The 22,009-nt window shown below is 36.7% G+C and overlaps 3 protein-coding genes across 3 annotated transcripts; 1 reads left to right on the top strand and 2 right to left on the bottom strand.

Annotated features, from left to right (window-relative positions):
* The first annotated feature begins 5,172 nt into the window (after nucleotides 1-5,172).
* On the top strand, nucleotides 5,173-11,808 carry LOC120258023 (receptor-like protein 4). Its single transcript, XM_039265362.1, has 9 exons — nucleotides 5,173-5,574; nucleotides 5,645-6,697; nucleotides 6,791-6,941; nucleotides 7,252-7,323; nucleotides 7,790-7,858; nucleotides 8,798-8,866; nucleotides 9,336-9,413; nucleotides 10,689-10,897; nucleotides 11,262-11,808. The coding sequence occupies exons 1-9, from the start codon at nucleotides 5,511-5,513 to the stop codon at nucleotides 11,405-11,407; spliced, it is 1,911 nt and encodes a 636-aa protein (XP_039121296.1). The 5' UTR covers nucleotides 5,173-5,510; the 3' UTR covers nucleotides 11,408-11,808.
* A 63-nt stretch (nucleotides 11,809-11,871) lies between these two features.
* On the bottom strand, nucleotides 11,872-16,461 carry LOC120258024 (lipid phosphate phosphatase 2-like). Its single transcript, XM_039265363.1, has 8 exons — nucleotides 16,240-16,461; nucleotides 15,067-15,288; nucleotides 14,877-14,964; nucleotides 14,684-14,793; nucleotides 14,479-14,572; nucleotides 13,202-13,390; nucleotides 13,051-13,110; nucleotides 11,872-12,300 (listed from the first exon to the last, which is right to left on the bottom strand). The coding sequence occupies exons 2-8, from the start codon at nucleotides 15,280-15,282 to the stop codon at nucleotides 12,068-12,070; spliced, it is 990 nt and encodes a 329-aa protein (XP_039121297.1). The 5' UTR covers nucleotides 15,283-15,288; nucleotides 16,240-16,461; the 3' UTR covers nucleotides 11,872-12,067.
* An 889-nt stretch (nucleotides 16,462-17,350) lies between these two features.
* Nucleotides 17,351-20,270, bottom strand: LOC120259319 (lysM domain receptor-like kinase 3). Its single transcript, XM_039266905.1, is given in 11 exon segments — nucleotides 17,351-17,717; nucleotides 17,806-17,904; nucleotides 17,980-18,118; nucleotides 18,206-18,297; nucleotides 18,390-18,431; nucleotides 18,433-18,542; nucleotides 18,616-18,721; nucleotides 18,816-18,905; nucleotides 18,969-19,108; nucleotides 19,179-19,376; nucleotides 19,466-20,270. Coding segments are annotated over 11 exon segments (1,893 nt in total). The 5' UTR covers nucleotides 20,178-20,270; the 3' UTR covers nucleotides 17,351-17,552.
* Nucleotides 20,271-22,009: the final 1,739 nt, after the last annotated feature.

Here is a 22,009-nt window from a genome sequence, read left to right as displayed (position 1 = left end):
GTTAAGAGAGTGAAAAAATGCAGGGGTGATAGCACGCTAGAGATAGCAGCGAGTTTTCGCTGAGGTTGGTTGTGCAGGAGGCGGCAAATTCAGCTGGTGTTTGGAGGGTCGAAGCGATGTCGTTGACTAAAATTTGGTGGCGCACGTTAGGGACTTGCGAGCTTGATTTCCACCAGACGGTTTGTGATTTGGCTTCTCTAGCTCAAGATATGAGTCGGAGCAGGAAGCTACGAGAATATTGCTTTTTGTTTCCAATATAGCTTGTTTTAGCTCTTGTTTTTGGTCAAGTTGTATTTTTATTTATGCTCGTTCTTGAGACTCTCTTGTACCCGAATTTGATCATAGTGGAGCTTGGATTGGTCAAGATTGACCCGTGGTTTTCACGCTTGATTTAAGGGTTTTTCACGTAAAATTTGGTGTCTTTGTGTGATTACTGATTTTGAGTGCTTTGTTAGGTTGCTTTCTCCTTCATCTAGCAAGCTTGGAGATTGTTTATTTGTTTACAATCTATTGAGATTGTTGCTTAATTCCATCGAGTGGTATCGCAGGCAGGGTTCTCAATCTTTGTGATCATGGTGGTTTTATTGCTTGAATGAGTGGAGCCAAATACAAAGCAGGGATGATTAGTTTGAATGGAAGCAATTATCATCTTTGGAAAGGGAAAATGAAAGATTTGTTGTTTGTCAAAAATATGCACTTACCTGTGTTTGCTGCGAAGAAGCCAGATTCAAAATCTGATGAAGAATGGGCATTTGCATCAACAAGTTTGTGGGTTTATTCGGCGATATGTTGATGATAATGTTTACTAATCATATTGCTAATGAGATTGAAGCCAAAAATTGTGGGGAGAAGATTGAGTCTTTGTATGCTTTCGAAGTCGGGAAACAAACAAGTTTGTATTTGTTGAATTCCATGATGAATTTGAGATATAAAGAGGGAACTTCCATATCGAGATCACTTGAATGTGTTTTCGAGGCTTCTTGATCCGTTGTCGGGGATGAGTATTAAATTTGAGGATGAAATTCTTGGACTTTAGTCATTGAACACACTACGGATACATGGGAGACATTTCGGGTCTCAATAATAAATTACGCTCGGGTGGTGTGGTGTCTCTAGAGTCGGTTAAAGAGTAGTACTCTTAATGAGGAAATGAGAAAGAAGGCTCAAGGTTCTTCTTCTCAACCAGAGGTTCTGCTTCATGAAGATCGGGGGAGAAATCTTCATAGAAATCAGAAAGGTAGAGATAAAAGCTGAAGCAAGTCCAAGTCGGGATACTAAGGATGTTGAGTGCCATTATTGTCACAAAATGGGGCATATAAAAAGGAATTGTTTCAAATGGAGCGAGAAAAACAAGGGAAAGAGCAAGCGGGAGAAGAAGGATCAAGATGGTGATTACATGATCTGCTGCTCTCGATGATTTGGTCTTTACTATGAGACTGATATAATCAACATTGTATCCCGATGAGTTAGTCGGGTTGTGGATAGTGGTGCTACTTTGCAGTGTGGCCTAAGGAAGAAATTCTTCACATCTTTCAATCTGGAGATTTTGGCTCATTGAAGATGGGTAACGAGTGGCATTGCAAAGGTGGTGGTATTGGAGATGTGTGTCGCAAAACTACCATGGGTATGAAGCTACTTCTAAAAAGATGTAAGGTATGTCTCACGATGTTACTGAATCTTATTTTCAGTTAGGGGAGACTTGATGATGACTGGATATGACAAACTGCTTTGGTGGTGAAAAATGGAAACTTACCAAAGGAAACATGGTTGTAGCCCGTGGAAATAAAGATTCTAAGTTGTATTGGTTGAAACGTATTGTTCCTAGTGATGATGTGAATGCGATGAGATATGGAGGCATCTTACTTATGGCGCAGAAGACTTGGTCGTATTAGTGAAAAAGGATTGTCTAGCTTGGCTATGTGCTTCGAGGATTGAAGAATGCGAGTTAGAGAGATGTTCTCACCTGTATGGCAAGAAAACAAAACAGGGTATCCTTTAAGAAGCATCCCTCTTCAAGGAAGTCGAGTTGCTTGAGTTAGTACATTCGGATGTTTGTGGACCTTTAAAGGTAAAAATCTTATGGTGGTGCCTTATCTTTCGACATTCATTGATGATCATTCCAGAAACTTTTGGGTCTATGCTTTGAAGACCAAAGATCGGTGCTTGAAAAAAATTGAGGAAATACCATGCCTTGGTTGAAAGACGATCGGTAAGAAGCTCGAATGTATCGGGAGTGATAACGGTGGTGAGTATTGTGGATCTTTTGATGCATCTGCATGACAACATGGAATCGGACACGAGAAGACACCTCCCAAAAACTCCTCGGGTTAATGGTGCAGCGAGAGAATGAGCAGAACATTGATGGAAAAGAGTTAGATGCATGCTTTCAGAAGCAAAGTTACCTCAAATGTTTTGGGGTGAGGCGTTGTGTGCGGCGACACATGTGATCGATCTTAGTCTGTTGTGGCCTTGAAAGGTGATGTGCCAGATAAAGTATGGTTTGGAAAGGATGTTTCCTATGACCACTTAAGAGCTTTTGGTTGCAAAGCATTTGTTCATATTCAAAAGATGAGAGGTCTAAGCTTGATGAGAAGACTAGGCGATTGTATCTTCATGAGGCTATGGTCATAATGATGAGTTTGGGTATAGGCATGATGATCCGATGAAGAAAAAGCTGGTTAGAAGCCGTGATGTGGTATTCATGGAAAACCAAATGCTTGATGACATTGATAAGGTGGGGCAGAAAGATCCCTTGAAGACTTATGAGTTAATAAATGCATAGCCAATTCATGTTACACCAAATCTAGAGACAGTTGATATTGATGTTCAGAATGATGATCAACAACTTGGAGATGAATTAGATGTTCCAAGAATGGATGTGCTGAGATACAACCTGAAAGCAACATGAAGGTAAACACGAAGATCCACCTCAAGTTTCGCTTAGAAGGTCTAACGAGAGAGAGACATGTGTCCACGGATATCCATCGATGAGTATGTGACCTTGGTGATGGGGGAGAACCCGAGAGAATTTACAAAGAGGCCATAGAAAGTGAAGAAAAAGCGAAATGGATTACATGCGATGGAAGATAAAAATGAAATCCTTAGATGACAATCATACATTTGATATAGTCAGAGTTGCCTAAAAGGCAAAAGAGCCTTAAAGAATAGATGGATTTCTGAGGGTGAAATATGAAGGAAATTCAGCATCTCCTAGATATAAAGCTAGATTGGTGGTGAAAGGTTTTAGTCAAAGAAAGGGGATCGACTTTGATGAGATTTTTCTCACTTTGTTGTGAAAATGACATCTATTAGAACTGTGTTGGGTTTAGCTGCAACTCTTGATTTGGAAGTTGAGCAAATGGATGTCAAAATTGCATTCCTCCATGGTAATTTGGAGGAGGAAATTTATATGGAACAACCTGAGGGTTTCAGGGTGCAAGGTAAAGAAAATCATGTGTGTGCATTGAAAAAAGAGTTTGTATGGTTTGAAACAAGCTCCGCGACAATGGTATAAGAAGTTTGAATCGGTTATGATTGAGCAAGGCTATAAAAAGACTACTTTTGATCATTGTGTCTTTGTGAGCAAGTTTCTTTGATGGTGATTTTTATTATCTTGCTATTGTATGTTGATGACATACTTATTGTTGGGAAAGATTTTTCTAAAATTGATAGGTTAAAAGAAAGCGACTCGACGACTCATTTGCTATGAAGATTTGGGATCAACAAAGCAGATATTGGGTATTAGTATTGTGCGTGATAGAAAAGAGAAGAAGCTTTGGATGTCTCAAAAGAAGTATATTGAGAAGGTCTTTGGAGAGGGTTCGACATGGGAGCGTCTAAGTGCATGCAAGCACTCCTCTAGCTGCACATTTCAAAGCGAGTGTTAGTCGAGTCCTTGGTCGAGACCGAGAAGGTTGACATGGAAGGTGTTCCTTATGCATCTAGCTGTTGGGAGTTTAATGTATGCCATGGTGTGTACTAGACCGACATTGCTTATCTTTGTTAGCAATGTTAGCGATTTCTCTCAAATCCGGTGAGAGCATTGGAATGTAGTGAAATGGATTATGAGGGTATCTTAAAGGGAACTTCGGACTTGAATCTTTGTTTTGGTGGTGAGAAGCTTGTGCTTGTCGGTTATCTGATTCGATATGGTGTGAGCGTTGATTCTAGAAAGTCCACTTGGGTATTTGATCAAGTTTGCGGGGGAGTTGTGGCTGGCGATCTAGATTGCAAAAGTGTGTTGCAGTTGTCCATGGCGAGGCGGGGAGTTCATTGCCATCACGAGAGCACGCGAATTGCTTTGGCTTAAAAGTTCTTGCTTGAACTTGGCTATACACAAGAGAGTGCGTCTTATATTGTGATAGTCGAGTGCGGTTTATCTTGCCAAGAATCAAACCTTTCATTCCAACTCAAAACACATTGATGTGAGGTATCATTGGATACGAGATGCATTGGATCGCGAAGTTGTTGGAGTTGGCTAAAGTTCATACGGATGACAATGGTGTCGACATGTTGACAAAAGACTTTGCCAAGAGGCAAGTTTGAGGTTCTGACGTATGATCGTAGGGATGGCGGTCGCCTCCACATAGTCGTGAGGGGAGATATGTTGGGTATTGGGCTCTGCTCCTATGTGGAGAAAAAGCCCAAATGGTCCAAGCCCATTAGGGTTCACTTTATTAAGTGTTTTCCATCATATTAGGGTTAAGAGAGTGAAAAAAATTTGGGGTGATAGCCGCTCAAGAGATAAAAAGCAGTAGATTTTTGCGAGGGTTCGGATTTGGCGGGGCGAGCAAATTCAAAATTTGGTGTTTGGAGGGTCAAGCGATGTCGATTGAGCTAAAATTTGGTGGGCAGCGTTCGGGACTTGCGAGCTTGATTTCTACGGGAGCGGTTTGTGATTTGGCTTCTCCTAGCTCAAGATATGAGAGTCGAGCAAAAGCTACAGAATATTACTTTTGTTTTCCAATATAAACTTTGTTTTAGCTATTGTTTTGGTCAAGTTGTATTTTTATTTATGCACTTCTCCTAATCTCATGACAAACACCCCCAACCCAAACCCAAACTCATTTAAATATACACTTTTGTCACTTCCCCCTTTGTTTCCTTATATCACAATAACAACCCCATTTATTATCTAATAATAAATATATAATAATAATAATAATTAATAAGTCCCGTTTATTATTATAATCTCTCATCAATTTCAAGATTTCCCTTTCTTTTGCATTAACTCAACTCACGTCTCTTTCCCACTAGAAACCAACTCCTCACCAGCTCATCCCTTCCGTTCTTTACCCAAAAGTACAAATCTTGATGTAAAATGGACGGTCAAGATTGAAAGAACATCTCTAGATCTTGTCTATCTTTTTCCACTGGCCCCCAGCGCCACCACGAGCGCACCACTCTCATGCGTCAATCCTTCCGCCATTCTCGCCTTCCCTTCTTCTTCTTCTTCTTCTCTACTTCCCCTACTCGTCGGTGGTGCTCTCGCCCGCAACGATCACCGCGCGATGTTCTTCGTCTTCCTCCTCTCGCTCCCGGTTCTCCTCGCCTCCGCGCTCTCCGAACCATACGGTACTTTCATCGAACACCTTAAGTGCATTTCGAGTAGAAGCTAACAACTAGTGTTTGGCTTGGTTTGCAGGTGTTTCCTACTCTATAGACTGCGGCGGCACTGCTAACTTCACTGGTGAGTTCGGCCGGCCATGGATTGCCGACCGCTTCTACTCCGCTGGGTCTCAGGGACTGGTTGCTGAGCCACAACGCTTTTCGCAGCCGCAAGAGCGCACTCTCCGCTTCTTCCCGTCCGTCTCCTCCGGTAAGAAGAACTGCTACTCTGTCCCTGTTCCCCCTGGCCGCTACTACATCCGCACCTTCACCATCTACGACAACTACGATAGCAAGGTTCATCCCCCTAGCTTTGACGTCTCCGTCGAGGGTACTCTCGTTTTCAGCTGGCGGTCCCCTTGGCCGGATCCTTTACCTCGCACTGGCGCCTACTCGGATCTCTTCGTGCATGTTGTTGATGGTCTCGCTGATGTTTGCTTCTACTCAATCGCTACGGATCCACCGGTTATTGCCTCTCTTGAGATCGCTCAGGTTGATCTTCTCTCCTATGACTCTACTACTACTGGCCTTGATCTTATTCTCGTCAACTATGGCCGCTTCTCTTGCGGCTCCGAACTCTTCGGTCCCGGCTTCACCAACGACACTGACCGCTTCTGGCGCGTCTGGCAATCGGATGTTGAGTTCCGAGAACCTAATGTTAAGATAAAGGCATTGTCTGCTGGTGGCCGGCGAGTGTTCGGCACCAACCAGGCCCCCAATTACTTCCCTCCTTGGCTTTACCAGACGGCCATTACAACCATCTCTGCCAATGCGGCGCTCGAGTATCTCCTCCCGGTTGACACGAGGCTTGACTACATGCTCTGGTTTCACTTCGCTGAGATAGACTCCGGGGTCAACGCCGCTGGCCGCAGGGTGTTCGACGTTGTGATTAACGAGAAGAATGTGACCAGAATCGATATATTCAAGGAGGTTGGAGGATTCACAGCGTTCAAATGGCATTACGTGGCTGAGAACCTCACAAGCACGCCACTCAGTGTGAAGCTTGTTCCAGTAATTGGGAAGCCAATAATGAGCGGACTGGAAAACTATGCCATGGTTCCACTTGATCTTTCTACTGTTCCAAGACAAGGTATTCAAAAACCTCCTTTTTTTCTTTTAAAAAAACATACAGGGAAATAGATTGCCACAGTTGCTTATGGAATTAGTTATCGATGATGAGCAGTGGCCGCTATGAGAGCATTGAAAGAATCATTGAGAATACCAGACAGGATGGGTTGGAATGGGGACCCTTGTGCTCCTTCGACTTGGGATGCTTGGGAGGGGGTTACCTGTCATCACAGCGAGGACCGCTTAAGCCTTGTTGTTACACAACTGTGAGTATCATACTTCATCTACTGTCAAGTTAGAAATTTTTTTGGTAGAAGCATGTCACTACAGTAGAAAGATAGTAACTTGTCTGCAATTTTTAGTTGTAGATCAAGTGTAGTGGCCATATTTAAGTTGTATGATTAGTTCAACGTAATGCTCTAACCAGTTTAATAAGGATCATATTCTCAATTATTACTTCAATTGTATTGTTAGAGTGTCTGTTTCAGATAATAGTTCATATGGTGCGTGATTGCGTTACATGAATTGGCAGTTTTAATCATTTAGTCTCTTGAAATCTTTCTTTGATTGTGACAGGGATCTTGCTAGTCAAGGGTTGAAAGGCTATATTAGTGATCAGATTAGTCTTCTGGCTAACTTGGTAAGCTTGTAAGTATCAAGTTGTTTTGTTGGTAATTTCTTTTGTCCCCATGTATTTTTAATCCTCTAACAAATTGGCTATATATTTTTTATCTTCCCTGTTTGCTCCAATTTCTTTCTATTGCTCATGTATTCATATTCTATATCTAAGAATTATTCTCTCTTCAAGATAGTCTATGCCATTTTTGTGTGTTATTTTGTGGTGTTAGTTGCTGCGAAGATTTTTTCTTACCCTTCTATGGTTTCACACAACTTTCCTTGTTAATGTATTTGATTTAGTGCAGACTAGGTGCACATTTTTCTCCTGGATAACAACATTATGTGTTTTTGTTGTAACTCTTCATATTTTTTTTTCCTTTATTCAGTTGCTTTCTGCTTCTCTTGCTTTTAGTCTTCACCAAATTTTGTGTTTCATTTTGGCCATTAATGCTGTACATGCTTGATCTTTTTATGTGACGCATCTTTGTTTCATCAGAAATTTGAGTTCTAATTCTCTTGGAGGAAGTTTGCCATCTGGTCTTGGTCAGGGATCTCTTGTGAAATTGTAAGTTACTGATTGTTCTCAACTGTGAATAACTTAATTTGAGCTTTTAATTGCCTCGATGATTGTTGCTTTTAATTGCATTTCATTCACTCAACATTTGGTTTCATGGCCTCCACTTCTTGTCTCTGGAGTTGCCACATATTAATGCTGGTCGCTCCTGAATTGATGCATCCAAGATCTTATCAATGACTTCAATTGGCACACACAAGCCCTGATGTATTTTGTCAAATGCAGAAGTCCAATTTGGAACATAACTTAGGGGGCGTTTTCACATTACCGCGAACCAAACGCCCCCTTAGTGTTATTGACCAGATGTTTTTAATTCATTTCTTCAATCACTATGTGCATGATATATGCATGCCTTGGATTGAGCCTAGGATTCTTCTGTTCTGGAGAAACAAAAGTTCTGTGTTCAAAGTTGAGGATAATTTCAATGCTGATACGATATGAGAGCAGGTCAGAAGGTATAGTGGACTTAGACATGGAGAAGAAGTGTTATGGAGGCTGTTGATTGATACCTGAATATATGCAGTTAGTAGAGGAGAACTGTAACAGAGAATAAACAATAAGAGGGGCTCAGAAAGTATTACATCATAGAGTTAGACATGGAGAAGAATTCTTACTTAGGGATTTGGTTGATAGCTGAGTCTATGTAACCAATGCAAGACAAATAAAATTAGCAAGATCAACATATTTGATGCCTGAGGTTACAATATTATTTCTGCAAAGCATGCTACCGTAGTCAAGTTTATGCTTTTGTTAAGGATTCAGCATATAGCTTACTGGGCTGCTGCTAATAGGGAAAGTTAATGCTGCCATTTACATTGTCCCGTCTGTATGAAAATTTCCTTGGAAAATTATATGTTTTCTCTCCTAAACTCAGTTATTATCATGAGCTACTTCATATGCCATATTCCTTATTGCTTTATTTTATTACAGGGATTTGTCATCAAATCAAATTTCTGGGGGCATTCCAGAGAGCATGGGTTCATCAAATCTGCAAGTTGTGTAAGCAGATCTCTTTAATTAGGAACTTTTTATTTTTTGCATGAAGTAGTAGTTACTATGTCTACAGTCTATTCTACTATTGTTTTAAGGATCTGACTATTCATTAGATGTTAAGTTTTCATGTAAATATTTAGGAATTTGATTAGGTGAGACTTGTGATATAAAGCCATCAAATAAAAGCAATTTTCCCCATATGTATAAGTGGGAATCTTTTAAAGCACTCTTCAAACATTAGGGGATTGCCTTCCTTTGGTTGTTACAAATTATAATCCTAGATAAATGAGACTTTCTTGGTGCCAATTGTTTCCTTTTCTGATTAGTTGCTTTTGTTCTAAGAAAAGGACAAATGACGATTTGGTTAATCCAGCACTATGAAATAAGATGAACTTATTGTATTATGGATCTAAAATTTTTGACCTTAAGACTCCTATTTATTTTTACCATGTTTATTATCTTTTTTGGTACTCAGGTTGTTGAACAGCAATGAATTAGATGGCCAAGTGCCTGACAAACTCTATTCAATCGGTGTGCATGGTGGAGTGATTGAGTATGTTATCCTTCATGCTTCTATATTCATTTTTGTATTACAGTTGTTAAGTAACATACATTAGGCTGAAACTTGTTTGAACATAGTTTCTTGTATGCTTGTCCTATTATGGATGTTCAGGCCATCTAGATGCTTTCACTGTCTTCTAGTTTAAGGCAAATATCTTTGGATATGCTGCTTCTGACAAAGTTAGGGTCTTTGTCTTCGATTTACTCATTTTCAGAAAACAATTTTATTATGTATCCTTTTGCTTCTTTTGAAAAATGTTTACAAAACAAACGGGCCCTTGCATTTTCACTCTTCAACAGAAAAATAAAATAGGCAACTTATGGTTATATCTTATCATCTCTTTTGATTGGAAGCAGGAATAATTTACTCCTAAAATTCAGCACAAGTAGTTCTCAGATAGCGTCATCCTGTTCACATGTTATACTATAATCAGTAGAACAATATCTGTATAATCACATTATTTGTCTCAGTGGTTCATGAGTAGAGTTTGCCTTATAACCAGGCATCAGGTAATAGATTTCCTCTAGTTCAAGTCTTGGACGAGGACTGGTCAAATATAATTTTATGAACTTGGATGTGATTTGTATGACAAATGATAGAAAAGATCCCATCCGGATTTGACTAGGTTGAAACTAGAAAGACTATCACATGAACTTGGATGTGGTTTGTATGACAAATGATAGAAAAGACAGGTAATAGATTTCCTCTAGTTCAAGTCTTGGACGAGGACTGGTCAAACATAATTTTGTGAACTTGGATGTGATTTGTATGACAAATGATAGAAAAGATCCCATCCGGATTTGACTAGGTTGAAACTAGAAAGACTATCACATGAACTTGGATGTGGTTTGTATGACAAATGATAGAAAAGAACCCATCCGGATTTGACTAGGTTGAAACTAGAAAGATTTTCACATGTGAAATGACTAAAATACCACTAAGAAAACACTTGAATGTAACCCAATGACATAGCTGGAGAGTTACAAAACCAACTTATGGGAAATGTGGATCATTTTCCGGATGCACAATTTTGATGTAGAAACATTATTAAAAAAAAAAAAAGGTAGATTCATCTTTTTGTAGTTTCTACTTCTGTTTAGTCCCAATGATGTTTTCATTCTTCTCACAATAATCAAATTTATTAATCCATGTCAGTTTAGTGTCTTGGCACATTGTTTTACTTTTTCTAGGATTGAGCTTTCCTAAGACTTGCGAGGGGTGCATTTCTCTTCGATTCCCTATTTCATCTCTTTTTTTTTTCACTAGTCTGTCAGGTAACAAAGGTCTATGTGGTGTACCTTCTCTACCTGCATGTCCATTTTTTTGGGAAAAAGGAAATTTGTCAACTGGTGGCAAGGTTGCAATTGGGCTGGCATGTGGTGTTTTTCTCATCGTGTTGCTCTTGCTGATTTACATACTCTGCATAAGGCGGGGAAGACATGATTATGATTTTGCTCCTACTCAAGGTTTAACATGTAAGTTTAGTTTCTTGGGTTCTCAATCTGTTCTTTATATTTTCCCTCAATTAACTTGCTTATACTTTATATAAGAATCTTCGTTTAAACGAACTTAACACCCATGCTCAATTAATTGAACAACTTAAGATAGCTTGGCACCTTCTCTTCAGATATGCACCCATGAGGCATTTTCAATTAATGAAATTTCTGAAACTGCCAATATTGTGAAATAATCCTCAAGAAACTAGCAACTCCCATTGCAAAAATACTACACATTCTTGTTGCTTGACATACTTATATATACACATTGCATTCTTCAATTTATGTAACTTCTTGTACCACAGTTGTACTACTACTGCCTTCTAATTTATCTTTGTTCCAGCCATCTCAGCAATTGCAGCAAAAAGAAATAGATACCAAAGGCAGAAGTCATTAATGTTTCTTGAAATGGAGACTCCCAATTCTAATGGATTGCCAGTTACCTCAAATCTTCGGTCATCACCACCTGATAGAAATGTGCTCAAGTAGTCCATAATATCAAAAAGTTTAGCCGCAGCTGACATGCATTCATATCTACTTCTAACAAGGTTTTGCTCAAGGAAATTTTATGGTAAATATATAATGATAGCACAGTTTGTTCAATTGGCTCCAGTTGAGACAGAACATTAAGTCCGGGACTAGTATACTTACAAGACGGCAGTCCATTCTGGTTATTTCCTCGCATGATGATCAGACACCAAGAAAGCAATATCAGTGTAATGTGTTATGGTTTTATGTGTTCATGTACAATTGTGTTGGGTGGGAATTTTGTCAATGTTGCTTGTCAATATGTTTATGATGTTGTTGTGCAATATGGGACCATACTTGTGTAAGATTAGAGATGAGAATGAGTGTAATAAAATTAGTCCCAGTTAAAGATATTAGCCAATAAAATTAGTCACATTCTGGTTGAAATAGAAAACTAAGAAACAGAAAGCATGAGCATGAACCATAAAATCACATACTGGTTCTGCAGAAAAGCAGTACAAAGAGCATTTCAATTATACAATAAGAGAAAAAGATTCAGCAAAAAGAATGATACAACTGGAATAAAAATAATTTTCACTCTATCTCAAGCTCATATATATATACACACAAAGGCATATATCTGAACAAACATGCCACAAACAAAAAAATCCAGTTCACTTCCTAATACATCAGTATTTGAGATACAGAATGCGTTAATGTCTTCGACCAGCTTCCAATGCATCTAGGATTCGGCTTGTGTCTCTCGCAACAAAGCTCATTCTGACGCTCTGATGAAGCATAAACTGTTTCCATCTCCGCCTGCCTGAGTTGAATGGAGTTCGTCACTGCAGATACCTGGGCATTATTTGTCCCTGCGTCAGCCAACGCCTGGAAATATGCATGAGGACCCCAACCTACATCAGAAAGAAGAAAAAATTCAGACGCCCTGAAGATAAACCGGTACCAAGATTCACAGGGTATGCGATTACTAAATACACAATAATGTCATAGCTGAGAGAAAAATGGAGTTTTTTGTCATACTAATTACTTATTGTTTCATTATGGTGACTGTAAAACAAAAGATACATTTGCAATAAACGACACCTGTTAATATCTGAAGAACAAAAAGCAATAGCATAAGCATCTCGATTTGTTTGTTACTAGAATTCTTGCATATCATTATCATGCAATTGTCACTGGAATAGCGACTTTGAAAACATTTTTATTTTGGGTATATAATAATTATTCACTTTCAGTATTAGCTAGAATGTTTATTTAAGTGAATTATAATATTGCATGCCAACCAAACACATCAAATGGAATGAGAGACTTTATTTTTTTATATCCATATTAATTAACTAAATTGATTTAAGACTATTAGCATGTTAATATGACCCCTTGATCTATGTTACTCTATTTTAGTTACCCACGTTTGTCAAAAGACCATTTAACCAAGCTCTGATACCATGTTAGATGGATGCAAATTAAACATATATTTTGAGGATTTGAACCAACTCAAAGTGTAAGACTCAGATTTGTATAGTTGAAATCCATATTTACCAACTAAACCAATGGCATAACATTAAAAACTCTTATAAATAATACTTCAACAACTTGGCCATCTGAATTATTTATCAAGTCACAAGCGGAAAAAAAGATCATACCGTCCATATCATATGGTGGTGGAAAGAATTGCAAATAGCAAAATGAGCAAACCACCAATCCTACAAATAAATAAACAGTTGAAATGAGGATACAGAAATAGTACAATAACTGTAAAGCATAGAATAAGAATAAGCATGTCTGAAGGCAAACCTAAAAGGCCACCACCAAATACATCTTGCCAATGATGCCAATAATCATCAACTCGGGAGATTGCCACAAGGGCTGCCACAAGTATAGGAAGAACCACAATGCAAAGTTTTGCAACATGACCTTTACGGTCAAATGCCCGGATTTTCCCTGCCAAATACCAAGCAAGAAACCCCAGTCCAGCAAAAGACCCTGTATATGAATGAGAATGCTATTAGTCCAACTTACTAGTTAGAAACATAATGGCAGTAAATTAATGCTTACACTATAGAAAGTCTACCAAAAATCTTCAAAAATAACTGTCATTTCAAATTGGTTGAAGTTCAGAAACCCAGATCTGAACAGATGTTTCATAGCCTGGTTGTTCAGCGGAGACATTGCTGATGCTAAGGTACTTGCTGAACTAGTATTTGGAAATATTACAAATGAATACACGTGTTCATTCATCATGGCTGCATTCTCAAGGAATGCAATTAACCTTAATAATTCTCCATATGCAAGAAATAAATCTAGAAAAAACCATTAGAACTATTGGATTACATGCACAATTATTCTAAATGGATCTATCCAGTGGTCACATGGATTCTGCCAACACTGTCGTTTGGTCATTACCCCATTGGTTTTCCGGGATGTGATATTGGGAGCCCCATAGGGGGTAGACCTCTCCCAATAGGTGTTTATTGCATGCACAAAGTTTCAAACTCAAAACTACTTACAAACCCAAGCATATGCTACTTGGACCAACACCCATTGGTTTTCTATCAATATTTTATGAAAGAGAATAAAGCATTAATGTGTACATAAGAACCATGCATATGGTATCAATTTAACCAATCCTTTGGTCTGCCCTACAGGCATGTCAACCGTGAAATATCATCTGGTGAACTACATTGACTTCTCCTGTGGTTAAAGGACAATGCGGTCATGTGGTATCCATTAACAGTCACTATATAAAATCCATTTATTCAAAGCAATCTAATTGTCTGGAGTTGTTCAAATGATGCATCTTTTGCCAAGGGTGAAATAGGGCAATATATTAAGAAACTATGGCACCGCTGAAAGAATCTTTCTGTGGTAAAATCCTACACCTTATAGAGCTAAAAGAATAGGTACAACAAGCAATGTTAAAAACATTGAACTCTAAAACTATCAGATAATTATAACTTTGGAATGGATGTTTCAAAAAGACAAACACATAAACACTAGTCATCATCATAATTACAAAGTTGACACCAAAATCAATTAATCTGAAATACAAATGGGGCCATGACAATGCTTACATGATGAATGGCCACTTGGAAAGCTCTTGTGCCCTTCCTTGATCACACTCTTCTCTCCATGGCACAAAACACCCGTAGTGAAATTATCATATTTCTGTAGATCCAATTTAACAACAGGAACAATGATGTTAGAGAGATGATTTAAATAAGATGGGCATATAATGTTAAAGATCAAGTTTAAGAGATTTTTAAGTTAATGGCTTACATCTATCCCATCGGGAAAACAGCGCCAGAAGAAGTCCGGTCGAGGTCGCCCAACACCATCCTTAATTGCATCGGTAAGCACTGCAGTTAAAAGCACAGAGAAAAGAAGTCCTGGTTGTACATGCAACAAAGATAAGTGAGATACTCATTTATACGATAGCAAATGCACAATCTGAAAGATCAAGAAGGTATACCCAATACAGCATGATGCAAATCATATACGTTCCTCCTTTTGAAGTAGATGACAGAAAATATTACGAAAGGCAATAAAATTGCGAGAAACTGTTGCAAAAACAAAAAAACATCTCCGTTACTTTCTCAATGACAACATAATATATGACAAATTAGGACTCATTTCACACTACAAGGGAAGAAAGAGCATACCGGGACAGCCCAGAAGGGCACAGTGTTGCTTTTCATCGGGTATCTCAAATCAGTCATCATGTCTTTACCCACAAAACGATGGAAAGGTTCTATAATGTTCAACACTGCATCTATGATGATAAGAAGCACAAGTATAATCCAATCATGCATGTGAAACCTCATGACTTTGGTTCCATGGGATCTTATAGTATGAGCACCCAACTGAACTTCTGGCATTTTCTCCTGAAAAGAGATAAAGATACCACAATTCAATGACAAAAAAAAACACACTTCACATGTGTAATAACACACATCTAATAGCATTCCTGCCATCAACAGATATTAGTAGAAGTTTTAAAAATTAGATACTAAATTTCCGAATTTGTTACAGCACATGAAACTAATACTTTGATTCCTCCGAGCCACAAAAAAACACACACATGGTTAGAAAGAAAAAATTCTTTGAAAATGGAGATGAAACACAAAGAAGACACTTGTATGTGTGCACTTCTTGTCCTGTTCTTCATCCAAACCACACAACGCTCAACTCTCATTATTTTTACTTTAGAAAGAGGAAAGAAAAAGGTTTTGCTTCTATATGGGAGTCCGGAATAAACTATTTCCTCAAACCAAAGCATAGAACATACTTTTATCCTTCCATCCTCCCCTACTCATTCATGCTACAATTGCAGTAAGCAATTTCAATTTAAAAAAATAAAAATAAAATAAAACAAAACAATCAGCATCGAAAGGGATTTCCACCCTCGTACAAATGAATTAAAATCATAAAGATTTTTCAATCTCCGTTCATTCTATATTACCATGCAATAAACATCCGAATAAAAAAAACTTTTTTTTTTAAAAAAAAAAATTAGCATACAAAGAGAATTTCACAATAAACACTTAAACTTCAAGACAAAACAAGCAAAATAATTCATGCAACTCCAAATCACAATGAAAAAAAAACTCACCTTTCGCTTCAGCAACAAAATTCTAACCAGTCATACAAGCATGAAAACCAAAATAAAAACCTATTCACTAATTCCATAACCAAAACACACAAAAAAAATACTCCTTTCTCTCAACAAATCAGAGGATTTACAAAGAGAAATGGTCCCCAATACCTCTTGATCTTCCAACAAGGGCAACACCAAAAGTAGAATGCACAAAAGAAGAGATTCTGAAAATGCTTACGAGATCTACTTCCCTTGAACGATAAGGAAGAGATCCTTAAAATAGAAGAAGAAGAAGAAGAAGAAGAAGAAGAAGAGACGATGGAAGCCTTCGGATTTGAACAACTCCTCCTTCCCTCTTCCTCCTAAATGGTCAAAATAAGAAAGCTCCCATCTTTATTGTTTATTCCGTAAATTCCCAGAGGAATCCCACACTACCCTTTCTCGTTCCGCGGGAGAACCGGATTTTTCCTTTATTTTTTATTTTTATCTTTTCTCTCTTTTCTTTTTCATTTATAAATTTTTATTTGTTTATTATGTTTATAAAAATAAAATAAAATAAACCACGAATTCATTGTAAAAGAAAAAACATGAATACAAAAACATGCATTCAATAGCAACTTGGTCATCTGAAACCCAAAACAAAAAAAAAAATAAACAAATAAAATGATAATAATAAAAATAAAAAAAACAAAAATCATTTACGAACTAGATGGAGAGGAACAAAAGAGCTAGACTAATAAAACGTCTTTGGAGAAGAGTCATCTAGCTCACTTATCGAAACTAAAGGTACATAAAAACTAGGATCCTAACTCTTATAAAAAAATTATGATTTAATTATTAAACAATAAAGTCCTTGATTTTAAATTTTTTACATAAAAAAATGGCAAGCAAGGGATTTGGATGGGACCTATGGTCAACCTTTTTGAAAAATTTGAAATCTTTCATTTAAAAACTTTCTAATTATCCTATTTCCAAATTTTATTAAATCATTTTTAAAAAATTTAAAAAGTGGAGTATTTATTTTACATTAATAATAGTGGTTTATAGAGGTATATACGCAAATATGCTAGTTTTCTTTTTATATTTGTAATAATTGAGAATACATTCAGATATTTTTTTTAACCTACGTGGCAAACATCCATTGGAGGTAAAATTAGAGTTGGATTGACAGTGATGGCAAGACATTTAACTTCATAAATAAATTAAAATAATAAGATCATATTTGCCAAGTGGGTGATGATGACTTAGCAAAGTTGACCAGATTATAAAAGTCAAATAAAGATGGCTCAATTACACGCTTAACAAAGACTTTCTTCATTGTTTAATTGGCCTCTTTTGGGTGACTGAATTGAAAGGCAAGACCTTCCCCATAAGAAGCTGAAATTGGAACCTCACTAGTTGTTTCTATTCATCCACTTTCTTTAATTTTTATTTTCAATCAGTCAATAATTTTAAAGAACAGCATTGAAAATGTTTGAAAATTATTTCTGAAAACATAGGTAGATCATTACATTGCCTTAATTTGAAGTTAAATTTCTTCATAATTTGTGTTCATCTTCCACTGAAGAGACCACTGAAAACTTCACTGTTTCCTCCCAGTGATGCTTCCCACTCAATTGAAGACATTAGAATTTGAGATAACTTCACTATGATTTCCCTCATTTCCGGTCTAAATGTTGCATCATCTTGTAAGCACCAAATGGAAATTTCAGTCATCTAAAATTCAGAAAAAATAATAATAATAATTGAAATTAGTACATGATAATTAATCATCTTCATAAGATTATATATATAAAGGTCTAACCTTGTATACATCTTCAATTGGATACCTTCGTTTGAGATTAACATCAATTATAGCTTCCAATGCAGCCTCTGGATCCTCATTTTGAAAAATGCTTTTCATCTGTTCATTGTTAAACAAAGGCTGAAGTTATCACTGTAATTTGAAATAGTTACTAGCCCATGACATTAATCTTACAATTGAAATCAATGATCTCATCTTGTTGGCCTCCTTACTGTCTCGAATCAGAGCACGGTACCCTGTTAATAATTCTGCGAGTACTACTCCGAATGCAAAAACATCGGTTTTCGTATTCATCTGAAGTTCACATACAGACCTGTAAACATGTGTCTTTTTCAAATAAATAAATGCAGTCAATCCAATAGAGAAAAATTGTGCATTTGTTAGTGTTCTATGCATATACTCTGGTGGGAGATATCCGGGAGTTCCAACTAATCGTGTCGCATAGCAGTCTTCGTCTTCAGTACGTTCAACAAGCTTTGCAAGACCGAAAATCTGCAATCTATATGAAGAATATAACACTTGAATAAATACTCCAAAGATAAATGTGAAACAGTTTAAAACATAGTATGCTTATAAAGTCTGACCTTTGCTCTCAATCCATCATCAAGCAAGATGTTAGATGTCTTTTATATCACGATGAACATATCGAGCTTTTGTATGATCATGAATGTATTCAATGCCTCTTGCTGCATCTAGTGCTATTTGAGCTCTAGCATTCCAAGAGAGTGGTTGATGCCCTGCTTTTTAGTTACAAAAATCTCAGTGAACTAACTTGCAATGCTCTAAAAATATATATATATATCTTTGTACCATTTAGCAACGGATCATGGAGATGTTCACTAAGTGAACCATTTTTTACAAATTCATAGACAAGGTATAGATGATCATCACCGCTCGCATATCCGATCAATTCGACCTACAGCATAATCGATTAATTAACAGACTCAAAAAGAATGAACATATATATATATATATATATATATACTTTACTTATTCTCATTATCACTTACCACATTAATATGATGTACTTTGCATAAGACCTTAAGTTCAGCAAAGAACTCTTTAGACTTGCTGGACTTCATCTTTTTTACTGCAACTTCCTAAAACAAATATCAAATTAAGAAAAGTTATGGGAATATAAGAAACATCAATCAATTAACTACCTGTTTTCCTAACATGCCAAAATAAACACTTCCATAACCACCACTTCCAATCTTTCTTGTTTCATCAAAGTTAGCTGTGGCTTCTTCAATCTCTTCCAAACTGAATATCAGAGGTCTCTCAGACTCATATGGTAGAAGTTCTGTTTTATTTCACAAACCATGAATTAATATATAAGAATTAATCCACAAAAAGAGAAAATTTTCTGTCACCTTTGTTGCTTTCTTTGTGCATGAACTTGTTCTCTAGGACAGATATCTTGCTGATGCTTTTGTCCTTCAGTTGTGTTGGATCTTTGTCAGCTTTCTTAGATTTATGTCTCCAATAAATAAGAAAAATTAAACCTCCAACTAAAAGGATGACAATTGGCATTGATATTTCCAATCCTATGCCAATCTTGTTTTTCTCTCCTGATCATTAACAAGAATCAAAGAAAAAAAGGAGAAGAAGATCACTCAAATCAATCTAGCAAATATATATACAGTACTGCCATACATACCTTGTTCTTGCTTGTTGCTTTGTTGCAATCCCATTGGAACAAAGAGAACCCAACCAGGGTACAAGTACTCAGGATCAGCTGTCAACCTAGGGTTCATCATCCTTATAGAGCTCACATCAGAAGAAAGAAGCTCAGCAATGGCAGAGAGAGTGTCACCCTGCTGAACAGTGTAAGTGACCAGACTATGATACGATGCCGAAGATGAATAACAACCGCAAGGAAGGTGAACGATGATCGAGACACCTGCAAACAGCTTCTTGCTAACATTATAAGCTTGTCCACTGAACAAGAAGCTAGTAATATTATCGGCGAAATCTCCGGCTTTGACCATGTAGAGTGTATCATGGAAAAAACCTACTGTGGTGCCATTGTCTATGGTTTCACAAGTGCATGGGACTGAGATAAGGTAGTCTGTGTTGCCATTATTGTTGATAGGTTTGATGAGTGAAATGTTGGCTGAGTAGAGTGAGGCTAAGGTTTGCATGGAGAGGCCATGAGAGACGTGGTAGAGATAAGAGTTGCATGATGTTGGTGGTGTGCATGTAAGTGGGTAAATTAGGGTTGATCTTATGAAGACTTCAGAGTGGCAAAAGGTTGTTATACTGAGATTTAAGAAGAAGAAGAAGAAGAAGAAGAAGAGATGGATTCTTAGTGAGACTTGAACTAGTTCAGCCATGAATTTGCTGTATTTTTTGCTTTCAAGGGAATGCATATATGCATGTATGAATGAGAAAATATGCGGATAATTGATAGATGAATATTGGAGAGGGGGAGCTAGAGGGAGAGTTGTTTGCTAGCTTCTCTAGATTAGTCTAGATTAGTCTAGATTAATCTAAACTAGAAAATGGTCAAGAAGAGACTTTGATGTGGGAGAGAGAAGGGCTTGTTTGTTAGCTTTCTTAATTATTGTTGTTATAAGTTTTGCATGTATACCCCTAAACATATAATATTGTTTGTATGCTTTTCTGAGATTATTATCTTTTTGAAAATTTACTCACCAAGCTTGATAGAAAGATTTAAAAGATTTATTCAAAGATATTAATTAACTATGTCTCTCGGGTAATGGTGTTTTATTTTATGTTTTGGTAATTAAAATAATGAAAAAAATGATGAGAAGTTTTTTTTGCAAATGCTAAAGTGCTCTTAACACAGTGACATTTTAATCCCATTCATCTTGGTGAAATACAAGTTTAATTCTCCACTCTCACAAAAGACGGTGCGTGATAAATAATGCTTCTATGCATTAAAAAAAAACAAAAGATTGATTCAAATAGATAGAGAATAAGGGTGAAAGGGTTTACATGGTCCATTTTATTTAAGAAATAAATGGTTATAAATTAACATGTAATCATTTAGGCGAATAGACTCAATTTAGTATTATTACAAGATTTTTTTTTTCAGTTTCTAAACTACCCCATTCCATTAGTATAAATTGCATGATAAAAGCCGAAGATTAATGGTACATGTAATTTTAATTGTTTTAAAGAACATTGACATAATAATCATCATCTTCACATTTCATGGGTATAGAAGCAAAACACCCAATAAAAAAATTTCTTAGTTGTTGCTTGTTGCTTATTTGTTGTGGACTGTCACATCTCTGGTGTAGCGTCCTTTTTGTCCCTGTTTGTGTTTTGTTGTTTTGTCTGTTTGTTATTTGTTTATTTGTTTGTCGTTCGTTGTTCTAGGTTTTTCTAATAAATTCGCTGGTTTATCCACTTCATTCAAAAAAAAAAATAAAATAAAAATTCTTAGTGTTATATGACTCGACTAGAATACAAAAGCGTACGTTATGTTCAATGTGGGAGATTATTATGAGACAAACAAGACTTTGGAGTAGAAGAACAAGTTTGTTATTTTAATTTAAAAAAACACGTAGTCCTCTATAAACATTTAATTAAGTTCTTTGGAATTTATGAAAGCGGCCAAGCATATATAAACTGTTTTTCTCTATGATTAATTATAGTGCATCTTATATGACAATTTTATCAAATACTAATGTGAAAGATGCTTTCTTTTTAATCATGTTTATTAGTACAAATAGAAGCACTTTGATGTTTCCGCCATGATGTGGATCTTGTTAATATATATTATTATTATTCTGATTGTGCAGAACATGACATGAAGATTATAACATACAGAAAGCATGCAACAAGTAAAACAATCTAAATCTAATGATCTTCATGACATAGTATCACAGTAGTGAAGTAGGTTCATGCATTAGGATTTGTTAGATACTTTATTCAAATATTCAATGAAATATAAGAAATATAAGTAGTTTAATAATTTTTGCCATTGCAGTTTTTCTTTTTCTAATTCCCAACAGTGGTTGGTTCACTTGGTCATTGGTTGACAGTGTCAGGATCAAAAGAACAACTCTTTGTCAGGTATTACTCAATCAAAGAATGAAGATAATCAAGAACATTTCAGTATTCACTCAAACAAGAAGAAAGTATTTTTTATAGAACCCATATTTTGCACTTCCTTCACTCAATAAAGACTTAAGTATTTAAACAAACAGTTGACAAGCATGCCCACATGGCA

Source organism: Dioscorea cayenensis, chromosome 4 (genome assembly GCF_009730915.1).
Source record: "Dioscorea cayenensis subsp. rotundata cultivar TDr96_F1 chromosome 4, TDr96_F1_v2_PseudoChromosome.rev07_lg8_w22 25.fasta, whole genome shotgun sequence".
Taxonomy (NCBI): domain Eukaryota; kingdom Viridiplantae; phylum Streptophyta; class Magnoliopsida; order Dioscoreales; family Dioscoreaceae; genus Dioscorea; species Dioscorea cayenensis.
This window is presented reverse-complemented; position numbering and strand designations above follow the sequence as displayed.

What these genes read in the sequence shown, in the direction of transcription:
- LOC120258023 (XM_039265362.1), top strand. Translation starts at nt 5,511, where the DNA reads ATGTTCTTCGTCTTCCTCCTCTCGCTCCCGGTTCTCCTCGCCTCCGCG. An exon ending in CGCGCTCTCCGAACCATACG is followed by an intron (nt 5,575 to 5,644) that starts GTACTTTCATCG and finishes CTTGGTTTGCAG; the next exon opens with GTGTTTCCTACTCTATAGAC. An exon ending in GTGCATGGTGGAGTGATTGA is followed by an intron (nt 9,414 to 10,688) that starts GTATGTTATCCT and finishes TTTTTTCACTAG; the next exon opens with TCTGTCAGGTAACAAAGGTC.
- LOC120258024 (XM_039265363.1), bottom strand. Translation starts at nt 15,282, where the DNA reads ATGCCAGAAGTTCAGTTGGGTGCTCATACTATAAGATCCCATGGAACC. An exon ending in TTTGCATCATGCTGTATTGG is followed by an intron (nt 14,794 to 14,876) that starts GTATACCTTCTT and finishes ATGTACAACCAG; the next exon opens with GACTTCTTTTCTCTGTGCTT. An exon ending in TCCAAGTGGCCATTCATCAT is followed by an intron (nt 13,391 to 14,478) that starts GTAAGCATTGTC and finishes ATTCATATACAG; the next exon opens with GGTCTTTTGCTGGACTGGGG.